The sequence below is a fragment of the Neovison vison genome, chromosome 2, assembly GCF_020171115.1.
Source record: "Neovison vison isolate M4711 chromosome 2, ASM_NN_V1, whole genome shotgun sequence".
Lineage (NCBI taxonomy): Eukaryota > Metazoa > Chordata > Mammalia > Carnivora > Mustelidae > Neogale > Neogale vison.
Window position 1 is genome coordinate 213,282,936 of NC_058092.1, and position 12,413 is coordinate 213,295,348.

The window sequence follows — 12,413 nt, forward strand, 5'->3', positions numbered from 1 at the left end:
ACACTCAAGGGGATGGGATTATATAAGGATTATGAATGCAGGAGGTGTGGATCACAGGGGGCCATTTTAGAGTTTGCCTACCCCAGTTATAATCCATTATTGTCATTATTTATTTGAATGTTCAATTTGTCCCACATTTAGCTTGTGAGAGCCTTTCATGCTGGCCCCTGTATCATCTTCCCATGTCTCCATCATCCTTTGAGTGCCACAAGAATGTGTTCTGTGCTCATCTTAAACTTTCCCTGCCCAAGTCCTGTAATCAGCCATTGTTCTAAGCAGCTTAGAGAGTGATATTTAGGATCATTGAATGTATTCATTGCTGTTAGCATATTACTATTAGTGGACCTTGTCAGTTGATAGAGCTAGGGTGTATTTTTGTGTACAGGTATCTCCCGCTTTATACCACTTTGCTTTTAGGAAAGACCTACACTAGTACCTGTTTTCACTATGCAAAAGAAATCTGAAGGCAATTTTTACTTTTGTGAAAAGAGGAGAAAAGAAGATAGCATGCAGTGTTTGTTTTGTGGTCATCTGTTGTAGAGGCAAAGTACACCTTGAGCAGTGGGTGTGGCATCACCACACTCCCCTGAGAACCACATTCACATTTCAGCATCATGTCTCCTTAGCTTGTGCTATGTCTGTGAACATCTGTGCTTTACCCCCATATCTTTTGTGTGTTCATTAGCAAGATGTGCCCTAAGGTATCAGAAAATCATAAGAGAGGTTATTTTTTTGGGTCTGGGTACACAACAAAATGTCTCTGAAGGCACTTCCTTCCTTGCTTTCTGCCATTTTGGATTTTGAAAGGTTTCATAGGAACACTGTACTTTTCTCTCTCTCTCTCTCTCTCTCTCTCTCCCTCTCTCCCTCTCTTTTAAAGATTTACCTCTTTCAGAGAAAGAGAATCTTTAAGAAGACTCCCTGCTGAGTGGGGAGCTTGACATAGGACTCCCCACGACCCATGAGATCATGACCTGAGCTGAAACCAAGAGTTGGATGCTTAACTGACTGAGCCACCCAGGCACCCCAAGAACACTCTGCTTTTGGATGGCAAGGGAAACCTGTATGTGGGTACACTTACCTATATATCATTTAGTTAGAAATTTCTCTATGTATTGGAAGTTTTGAGCTCACAATAGTATCTTCAATTCTAGTTCAGTAGCACAGCATTCATTCTATTTTTCTTCCTTTCTGTATTTATAACTCTTTTTTGATTAGGAGAAATCTTGCTCTTACTATCCTCAGTATTTGGTCTATCCCCTTATTTGATCCATCCTCCTGTATAACTCATCTCCCATTGCTGGTAGAGGACTCTTCATTTCCCACTCCATACTCTATGTGGATGCTTTCCTTACCCCTTTGGTTTCCTACTATTTGCACCGGGATCCTCTCCTACTGGGTATAAAACACTGTTTTGGGCCATTGCCCCTCCACCCTCTTTATCTCAGTGGATGTGAAACTCAGTGCTGGACCAGTATCCATCCTTTCACTTTCAGTGAATGTGTCTTCTGCTCACTTTGGGAACCCTAGCTGTCTTGCCCTCCTGCACTGCCCTGCGCGATCACATTCATCATCATACTGTTCACCGCCATTCTGGAAGCCTTCCTCATTCCACTGGGACTGTAGTACCCCATGCCAGGCCACCCTCTTGTGCAGATTTTTTTCCCCTCACCAGCTAGGGCTCTAAAACTCTATGCCAGGCCTCTTCCCCCTCAGGGACACCTTTCTTAAAACCTCTTGGACTCCAAAAGCCTGTTTTGGGCACTGCAACCACTTCTACCACTCAGCTTGATGCCTAGTTAGCCTATATTCACTTAATGGTTGTCAAATTGAATTTTTTAAGTAGGAAAGGAGACAAGGGAAGAGGAATCAAATTTTATTAAAAAAAAGTCACTAGTATTTTTACAGCAAATGCTTTTAACCTAGCACATTCCAACTTACACAGAATACAATGATTTCCTTTATCTATATAATCCTTACAGGTTTATATCCAAGCTTTCATGCCAAATTTTTACTTACGTACTAGGGGTATATTATCATATTAATGATTTCTGAACTTACCTAGCGCACTTTCCTTCCACTGTGTCTATCAGTGCTACCACCGTCCTTCGTTATTCAGGTTTGAAAACTCATAGTTATTTCTGACTCATCCTCTTCTTTCCTTATAGTTAGTTGTTAAGTCCTATAAAGTCCTTTTTAGGTGCCATTTTTATGGGGCACTGTCCTGGGTACCCAGAATATCTAGTTTCGAATCCCATCTTTACTGCTTGTTAGGTGCCTACCAACTTTTGTTAATTTACTTGACCTCTTTGGATCTTGTTTACCTTGCTAGGTTGTTTTGCAGGTGAGTAAGATAATTGTGAAAAGAGCTTTCTCCAGTACTGTTCTAGTAAGCCCTTCTAGTCTGGTAAGATTGGTCTTAGTAAAATACCCATTATTATTTTATCAGTATTCTTACCTATTCCATAAGTAAAAATTGCTTCCTTCTTTTTGGTATGTAGCTCTCTCTGATTTCTTACTATTAAGCTCACTTTTATTGAGTATCTACTATGACCAGATACTGGAGGTAAAAAAAAGTAAGGTATGTCTCATATCTCTGAGGAGTACCATCTGGTAGTGGAGACAGATATGTAATTAACTTACATACAGTAACAATTGCTACAATAAAATTAAAGCCTGTGTTTGAACTTTTCTAAATTTTAATTAAACTTTTATAGCAGCTATTGTCAAATACAGTTTCGTATGTTATTGTATTTTCCTTGCAGTTACTCTTTGTGTTGGTTAATTTATCTTGCTAAGAAAGAGTACTTGAGAGCAGGTCTTTATAGTGGTGAGTCTTAGGGTGTAGTGTAGGGGAGACAAACACATTGGGGTCTTCTGTTATTGCCAGGTAGTCACTGTAACTCTTCTGAACTTGAGTTTACTCTACTGTTACAGTGAAAATATTAATAACTCTTTGATAGGGTTTATAATCATTTAATGAAATAAGGTATTTAAAGGATCTTGCACAGTTTATGCCTGACAAATTTTGGTTCTCCTTTCCTTGTACTCCCATGTGTATCCATTCTGGTAAAGAACAATACGTATTTGATTTTATGGTCTGCAGTTCATAATGGCTTCCCGAATGTTTTGAAATACAGTCAACATTCATGGAAGCCTTAGTAATGGCATCGCTTTACATTTTTTTCTTTTTGCACTCTTATTTTAATTTTACCACAACTTTGTGCAATGAGGCTGGGCAGACATGACTATCCTATGTGACAAGTGAAGTTTCATTTTTGAAGTGATTGAACTAAATTGGGATTCTTAAGAGGCAATCATTGAATTTGTATATGTAGAGTCTGAATATATTACATGGCCTGTGGAATACTATAGTTCTCTTGGACTGACTTTTTAGTTGATAGAGTAGTGAAAAGGGAATTCTTCTATTCCATAGCTTAAGGATACACAAACTCTCAATGCAGCAATCTTTTTATTGTTGATTATTATAGCTTCTATTACTCGTAGAAGTTGACCAACAGGGACCTGAGTTTAGGAGATTTTGTCATTCAGCTTTCATGTAGTAAATGCTGAGGCCAGCCCTTTGCCTGCAGGGCCCTCTATCATTGAAGAGGAACTGCGACTTTTCTCCAGGCAGCCAAGTAGGGGGAGGAGCCAAGGTTTTCACTGTTCTCTGTGAAAATGGATTTGTGCTGTTGGACCTGAAGGGGACTAGATAGCATATTCTTCTTGAAGCACTGGAGGCCCTTTGTTGCAACATTTCAATCTCTTTCTGATTCTTCCATCTAGTAGAAAACATGTTTGAGCATTTTTTAAAAAATGCTGTATCTATGCTTCTCAAAAGCTAGTGAACTTACCCAATTGGCTAACAAACTTCAATTGTAATAAATTATTATAGTCTTCACCTTTCTTTGATTTTTGCAAAGTAGAGTTATCTGGAGCGAAGTCAAGTGGGAAATGAGTTGAGAAGACAGATATGTGCCATGTAAATAGGATGAAGGCACATGGGTGACCCAGACTTTCTTACGGCTTTTTAGATTGTGCAGGAGAAACATTTAAGGAATAGGTTATTCACAAGTCCTTTAACAGTTAATAGAAGTATTTAAACATGAGAATATAGTTGCTAGATTGCAGTTTAGTTTAGAATCTGCTTTTTTTTTAATTAAAAAATTTTTTAAGTGTAGAGAGAAACCCTTAGAAATTTAAATATTTACCAGCCTAAACTTTAAGTAGGAAACTATTTGTGCTTTTCAATTTTTTAAAGGTAGGTTTTAAAGGGGTTATATATTAAACATGGCCGGGCAGAAAAAGTCTTGGATCTTTGTCAGAAATTGATGAATCAGGATGGCCCTGAAATATATAGAATATATAAGAATAGTAACCAAAACGACACTCCTTTTTACCCTGTTACTTCTTGCCCAGATTTCTTTTGATTTCCCCCTTCCTTTAGGATGCTCCTAAATGTATAGAAGGGAAAGAGGTAGAGTAGAAGTTATAGCCTTTTTTAAATTAATTTTGTGATTATATTTTTTTCCTCAGTGTTTTTAAGTGGCATTTACCAGTATGGGTAAGATTAATTGTTACAATACAAACCAATTTGAAAATTGGTTTTTAAATTGAGCTATAGTATATAAAATCTTATGATAATGTGCAGATCTGACTATCCAAGTGCACTTTTCATACCCACACCAATTGTCTTATAATAATCGAAAATGCATCCTCTGTGTGGTGTTTGCAAGTTAATGCTATTTTGGAAATCATACCAGTATATCTAGTGGCTTTCCTGGGTGTTTGTAGCTCATTATTGATTATGATTTTATTTTGAAATTTTAGTTTAAGGGGGTGAGGTAAGTCCTTTCAAATTCTTAGGACTTTTGGTGGCGATAGGATTGAATGAGTAAGGAAGAGCATTAAAATGACAAATGGTAAAGAAAGTCATAATAATCAAGGACATATTACAGCAATAACACAGGATCCAATATAGAATGAAGGAGATGAAATATTGCAAAGAGGAATACCGAAAAACTTAGCAAATAGTGTTCACAAATACAAATACGCACATTTAATAAAAAGAGATCATGCAGGTGTCTTCAGTATGGCTAAAAGTGCATGAGCCATCTTCCTTTTCTGAAGGGAAGGGGAGAAGCAAAGCCATCCTCTAGTGCCTGCTGCCTTTTCTTTCTACCATTCCCTTTTTTCTCTTCTGTATTTTCATTCTCTTTTTTTTTTTTTTTTTAAAGATTTTATTTATTTATTTGAGAGAGAGAGAGACAGTGAGAGAGAGCATGAGCGAGGAGAAGGTCAGAGAGCGAAGCAGACTCCCCATGGAGCTGGGAGCCCGATGTGGGACTCGATCCCGGGACTCCAGGATCACGCCCTGAGCCGAAGGCAGTCGTCCAACCAACTGAGCCACCCATTCTCTTTTTTAATTTATTTTCACTTCTTCTCACTGTCCTACTTTTCGACATTCAGTCCCACCTTCAGAATGAGACTTTCTTCTGCCTGGCATCTGCAGAACTTTAACCAACTGCTTAATAATACGCAGTGTTTCTCATTAACCATGAGAGAAACTCACTAACAACTTGTTGCTTTTTACATTAATGATTTTATTTTTTTTAAGTTTTTTATTTATTTATTTGACAGACAGAGACCACAAGTAGGCAGAGAAGCAGGCAGAGAGAGAGGAGGAAGCAGGCTCCCTGTTGAGCAGAGAGCCTGATGCAGAACTCAATCCCAGGACCCTGGGATCATGACCTGAGCTGAAGGCAGAGGCTTTAACCCACTGAGCCACCCAGGTGCCCCCAAACAGTGATTCTTATTCTCTTCTCCCTTGCCTTCTGAAAACATGAGCATCTCTCCTCCTGAGAAATACTGGGTAAAACTGAAATTAGTATAAGTAATTCTAAGGAGAGTTGAAATAAATGAGAGATGTACATTGGCAGGGTGAAAGGGAGAAGGAAACTTTAAGTTCACAGGATGGGACTAAGATGGGTATTTGAACAAAACATCAAGTTAGTTATGAGCTAGAGCATCAGGGCCAATTGGGAGGACAGAGGTGAGTTAATGTAGACAGTTGGGCAAGATCAGATCAAGTGAAACCCAAGTGCTTGGGTTTCATTTAGTAGTTAAAGGGAGCCATTAAGAATTGTTGGGGAGGGTGACATGATAGTAAGGTGAAGACAATTATTCTATTTAGCTGCTGTTCATAAAATGGATTATAGCTTGAGGTGAAGAAATACTGGAAACAGTGTACAAAGTTAGGAGATTGTTGTATTAGTTCATAGCAGTGTAGCTGTTGTGGTTGGTGTGTTATCCAGTGATTTGTTTAGCAAATAACCTTCTTTGAAGTCTGATGTCTCCACATGATGACCTAGGGATGGATGGAGGCAGGAAAAAGAGTTCGGCACTTAAGAAGCAATAGGCCAGCGTTTCAGTTCCTAGTTCTCTACATTCTAAATTCATGATCACGAATAAAAACCTCGATTTTTCTAGACCATTAGTCAACATTAACTATAGAATGAGGAAGTAATGACCTCAAAGCACCATCTAGACGTGATCACTTTTTTGGAGTCCTTTGTAGCAGGCTGTCCTTATATCAGTTTTAGAGAGTGTGACCAATGAATACCACATTTTGTTTCCTAATATTAATTTCTGTATCTAGAATATTTTAAGAATAAAAAAGTCCAATAATTATATTTAATATTTTAAGACCTACAATTTCAAGTTTAATATTATGTGTATTGCCTGCTATATTTTAAAATAGTATTGCTGTTTTCATATATGCTATGATCAGGTATTTAATTTTTTTGGTACTGTTAGATTGTTGATGGACCAAACCTCAGCCTGGAATACATTTAGAGAAACTTGAAGAATGTAAAAATTCTTCTAAAAGATAGTGTTTTTCTAAGACTATAGGAGCAATAACACTAATACTGTTTAATTAGTGTTACTAGAAATCCTTTTTACCCTTTTTGTTACGGAATACATTATATGTATATTTACACTCACATGTACCTTTTTATTTAGAAGATTTTAATACCAGCAACTTTTGGTTCTCTTTTTCTCTTTCTCTTTTTCTGTCCTTGTCTCTCTCTCTCTTTCTTTGTTGTTGTTTTCCCTTCTGTTTGGGTTGTCCCCCCCCCACCCCCCAATCCATCTGGAAAGATGGAAGAGGCAGCTGCTATGGTAACTGTGCATTTTGGTTAATGAATAGCAGACTAACAAGATACATAAAACATATGCAAACTGTGCAGAGTTGGCTGCTGTCAACTGCTATGGGGGTATAATACTTTCTCTTTCCCTTTTCCCCACCTTCTTAAAAAAAACCCCAACTTTCCTGTTGTATTTTGTTTTCTACTTTACCATTCCTAATAATGAAATTATCATGAAGTGTTCTTTTTCTTTTTAGTCTGTACAGTAATTCACCCTGTGGTGAATTTATGGTACATGAGTTGAGGTGCACAGAGGAAAAGAATTGATTAATTGGATTAAGAAGTAGATTTCCTTTAGACTCATACATAAAAGAACAGAGACAACAATTTTTACTCTTTGTTTTGTTTTGTTTTGTTTTTTGCCTATAACCTCCTTTCTTTCCCCTTGCCTTTTGGCCACTTGTGCCCCTTTCAAGGTTCTCTCCGGGGTTAGAAATAGTAAGTAGTATGTTTCTTGAATATGTTTCTATCGTAAAGGCCACATGCAACTGGAATATTGCATTCAGCCAAGCCTTGAAAGTTCCTGTAATCTGTGCCATCCTGTCTCATACTGTCCCATCTCATAGTTGTCCTCTCTCTGCAGTGCTCTATGCCCAGGTCTCTGTGGCTGGGCTGCTCCAGCCTGGCGGACAGCATGCCTTCGCTGCGATGCCTGTATAACCCAGGGACTGGCGCACTCACAGCTTTCCAGGTACTTTCTCTGTCTCTGTGGGTTATTTGCGGGCATTAGTGTGTGTCTGATTCATGAGTGTGTCCTCCTTCTTTCCTATGCTTTACTTATGTTCACTTTCTCTCCTTCATATTGCTTGTATTTCACATGACTCAGTACTCCTTTAATGATTCATTTTTAATGTATACCCAGACTGATCCACTCTTCAGACATTTTTATTACTGTGATTGGTTTGCCAGAATTGATATAGCACAACTTGTCTGTTGGTTTTCATATCTAGTACAAGTATGATAGTGAATTTTAAAGTAATTTCAGCCAGTAGCATTTATTATGTAACGTTTGCTCTGGACCTACATAAAGCCAATTAATTACACCAGTTACCTGAACACCTTCTTGTGTTTTTCTTACAATTATTAAAAATACAAAGTGCTCTAATTCAGAGTGTCTCCTGGTTACTGTACTCCTCTATATATTTTGGGGTAAGATCTGTGTTTGTTTATCTCTTAATTAACAGGTCTAATTTCAAGGTGGAAAGGCCTTTTAAGACCTCGAGTACAATATTCAGCTTGAAACAGTCCAGCTGGTGTTGCATGAACTGACAGATTCTAGTTCCCTTTAGCCTTTCTTAGAGCTATTAGGACAATTCTAGGTTGTGAGAGAAATCTATAGAGAGAATAGAACATTTGTAGAGAAAAATGTAAGAAAGAGCATGATGCCCATAGCTTACAGATTAGGGGACTATATATGGTGATTTTCTTGGCAGAAATGTTATCTGTCCACCTCAGGCATTTGCAGTTTGTGTTTAGCATTTAATTGTAATACGTAGCTTAGCTTTTTCTTTGTTTTTAACCTATGTAGTTCATATTCTACTTAGAAGAATTTCATACGCAAGCTGTAAGCAAGCATCAGAGTGCTTATGACTATAGTCTTAGTCAAAAGAGAGAAAATTAAGTAGTCTGCATTCCTGAACTGTGCTAACAGTTGTTGTTCCTTAATAATACCATTTTAGTGGTGATAATGCTAGGTATTTCTGTTTGTCCTTTGTAAAACACAATATTAAACTTCATTTGCTTGTCTTGGGAGATAACAATACATGAGAGTGCATAGGCTTTAACATTAGTTAAATCAGGGCTTACACACTGTCTTTGTCACTAGTATGATCTTGAGCAAGTCATTTCACTCTCATCCTTATGTTCCTCATCTGTACATGGGGACTAAGTAAAGGCGTGCAGTAAATGGCTACTGTTGTTATCATCTTCATCATCATTAATATTTTTGCTATTGTTGTTAGAGAATTTTGCTCTCCTAACAGTATCAATTTATTTCAAATACTTAAATTTTTGTTACATGTCATATTGGTAAAGTTTCTGCTCTCCAGGAACTCATGGACTAACCTGCGGATTTTTAATCTTACTGGGGTTGTAATAAGTTTAGCCAAACTGCAAAGTCTAAGAGAACAGTCACTACAAGACTGTCTTCATTTCAGACACCAAGTGCAAGTCTAGGAGCCCCCATGACCCACATTCATGTTTGATAATTCACTAGAAAGGACTCACAGACTCACTGAAAGCTATTATACTTAAAAATTTTATTACAGGGTGAGAGTGCAGGTTAAAATTAGCCAAAAGAAAGAGACACATGGGCAGATTCTCAAGAGACCAAATATAAAACTTCCCGTCATCATCTCCCAATGGATTCATGATCTGGCCACAGTATATGACAGTACACAAAGGGTATTGCCAACTAGGGAAATTTACCGAAATCTTTGGTGTCTAGAGTATTTTTTGGGCACAATTACAAACTGCCTGCCTGGCTGACTGTTAGTATATCTAGCCCCTTCTGTAGGTCACACTAATGCTTTCTCCCATTTCCTCTCAGGATTGGAACTGATAATGTATGGCTCAAAGCCTCCACTATAAATCACATTTGTCCAATGGCCAAAGTCCTCAGGCAAAGAAAGACACTCCTCTTAGGTAAGAAGTTCCAGAGGCCAGTATACTACCTCCCAGTAGCCAAAGGCAGAGGCCAGACCTGTTTTTGGGTAAGGTTGGTTCTTCACTACACAGGGGTCATGGACTCCTTTGAGAATTTGAAGAGAACTGTTGAGAACCCAATAATCTATTGATCTTAGAAAAATGCATATGACACATAGGCAAAATTTTATTTGATAGTTTTATGTATAATTATTTCTATGAAATCACATAATCCCCAGAGTATAAACTCCCAACTGAAAAATCCTATGAGAGAAATGTGCAGCGAGCCTAAAGAATGTATAAAAGAGGAACCTGATCTAATCCAAGGGTGGGAATAAGGAAGATCAGGTAATAAAGTTTTGAGTTAAGTTCTTGAGGATGAGTAGGAATGAACTAGGCAAAAGGGAGGAGGGGGAAACATTTCAGGTCTAAGGAAGAAGCAATGCAAAGACCCTGGGAACAGGTGGAGCTTGGTGCATTTAAGGACTCTACTGTTAAAAGACTATTATTTCAAAGAAGGAGGAGAATGGAACTAGGAAAGACTGGGAAGCTTGATCATGCAGGATTTGTGGGTCATCTTAGCCTTGATGCTGAGAAGAGCAGTATGCTGTTGAAAGGACTTAAACAGAAGTTTAACCTGATCAGATTTGCATTTATTTTCTTTTTAATATTTGTAAAGATTTATTTATTTAGTTGAGAGCGCAGGCAAGCATGTGCATGAGCAGGGTGGGAGAGGGAAAAGCAGACTCCCCCATAATGTGTTGCTCCATCCCAGGACTCTGAGATCATGACATGAGTAGAAGGTAGATGTTTAACCAACTGAGCCATCCAGGCACCCCCAGTTTGCATTTAGATCTATTACTCTAGCTATTCTAAGGGTAATTTAGTGATTGAGGAGAGATGGTGGCAGTTTGGTGTTGGTCTAGTCCTTCGCATTCTTAAAAATTATTGAGGACACTGAAGTGCTTTAATTTTTGTGGGTTATATCTGTTGGTATTTACTATTTGAAATTAGAACTGAGAAAAAATTTTTAAGCATTAATTTATTACTTCATTTAAAATAACAGTAATAAACCCATTCTGAGGCACCTGGGTGGCTCAGTTGGTTAAATGTCTGCCTTCCACTTGGGTCGTGATCCCAGGGTCTTGGGATCAAGTCCCACATCAGACTTCTTGCTCCACAGGGAGCCTCCTCCCTCTCTCTGCCTTTCCTTTCTCTTTCTGTGTGTCTCTTATGAATAAATGAATAAAATCTTTTTTTTAAAAAGCCCCATTACATGCTAATACAAATTAATTACTTTATGAAAAATAACCTTTCTAAAAAAATTAGTTAAGATTGGCATTGTATTATATTTTTTTACAAATTTCTTTAATGTCTGGATTAATAAAAGACAGCTGGATTCTCATTTCTATTTCTGCATTCAATCTGTTGTGATGTGTTGTTTTGAATATATGAAGACTATCCAGTCACACTGATATATAGTTTAAAAAGAGAGAGGTACTTTAATACCCTTTTCAGTTAGTTGTAATTTCTTAGAAGATTAGTTGCAGTATAGAATCTGAAACTGTATCAATGAACTTCTTGTGCTCTATTACATTAAAATGCACTGGTCTCAATCTTTTCAACAGATTATGCTGGAACAATTGGACATCTATGTGCAATATAATGAACCTCTACTGTTACATGGCACCATATACAAAAATTAACTCAGACTGGATCATAGGCCTACATATGAGCTAAAGTTACAAAACTAATAGGAAAAAATGAGGGAGAAAAAAAAATCACTGTGACTTTGGGTTCAGCAGACCACAGTGAGGTACTACTACATTACTACCACATCTCACCCTGGGATGTAGGAATCAGGAATTTGGTAGAACCTAGGTAGTTAATATATCCTGGCTTAATATGAGAAATGCTGTGCTAGAAAATTCCTTAAAAGTAGAGGCAATCTCTTATATGTATCAGTTGACCTCCACAGTGTTCTGTGAAGTGCTTTTTAGTATTGGGGGCCCAGTAAATACTGATGAATTGAACTATATTAGATCAGTGGTAAAGGTAATCATATGCAGTTAAAAACTATACAAGTTAAAATCATCTGACCTGGACACCAATGTACCAAAAAAATTCAAATTTTCATCTCATTTGATCTAAAGCAGTTATGAATCTTAGGTCAGTACAAAAGAATTCCGAAATTACACTGTCACTGTCAGGACTTTCTCTGTTTGTTCTTAATTTAAAAAAAAAAAAAGTCTATTTAAAAAAATTCGTTTGAGTCTCCTTTTATTTATTTATTTGACAGAGAGAGATCACAAGTAGGCAGAGAGGCAGGCAGAGAGAGAGAGAGGAGGAAGCAGGCTCCCCGCCGAGCAGAGAGCCCGATGTGGGACTCGATCCCAGGACCCTGAGATCATGACCTGAGCCGAAGGCAGCGGCTTAACCCACTGAGCCACCCAGGCGCCCCTCTTTTGAGTCTCCTTATAAGTTACTACTTCTAGGATATATTTGGAGGAAAATTGATTTAGATATTTTGCTAGAAAAATCAGGAATAAGTTAGGTATA

At 37.7% G+C, this 12,413-nt stretch overlaps 1 protein-coding gene across 5 annotated transcripts in view; it reads left to right on the top strand.

Moving 5' to 3' along the window:
* Positions 1-12,413, top strand: part of BTRC (beta-transducin repeat containing E3 ubiquitin protein ligase) — a 183,264-nt gene that overhangs the window by 56,611 nt on the left and 114,240 nt on the right. For 3 of the 5 annotated variants that reach the window (XM_044240338.1, XM_044240340.1, XM_044240339.1), the window contains exon 2: positions 7,795-7,902. The exons of the other annotated variants lie outside the window; for them this stretch is intronic. In XM_044240338.1, coding sequence (XP_044096273.1) covers positions 7,795-7,902 — 108 coding nt within the window. The remainder of the gene's footprint in view (positions 1-7,794; positions 7,903-12,413) is intronic. 5 annotated transcript variants of the gene reach the window in all.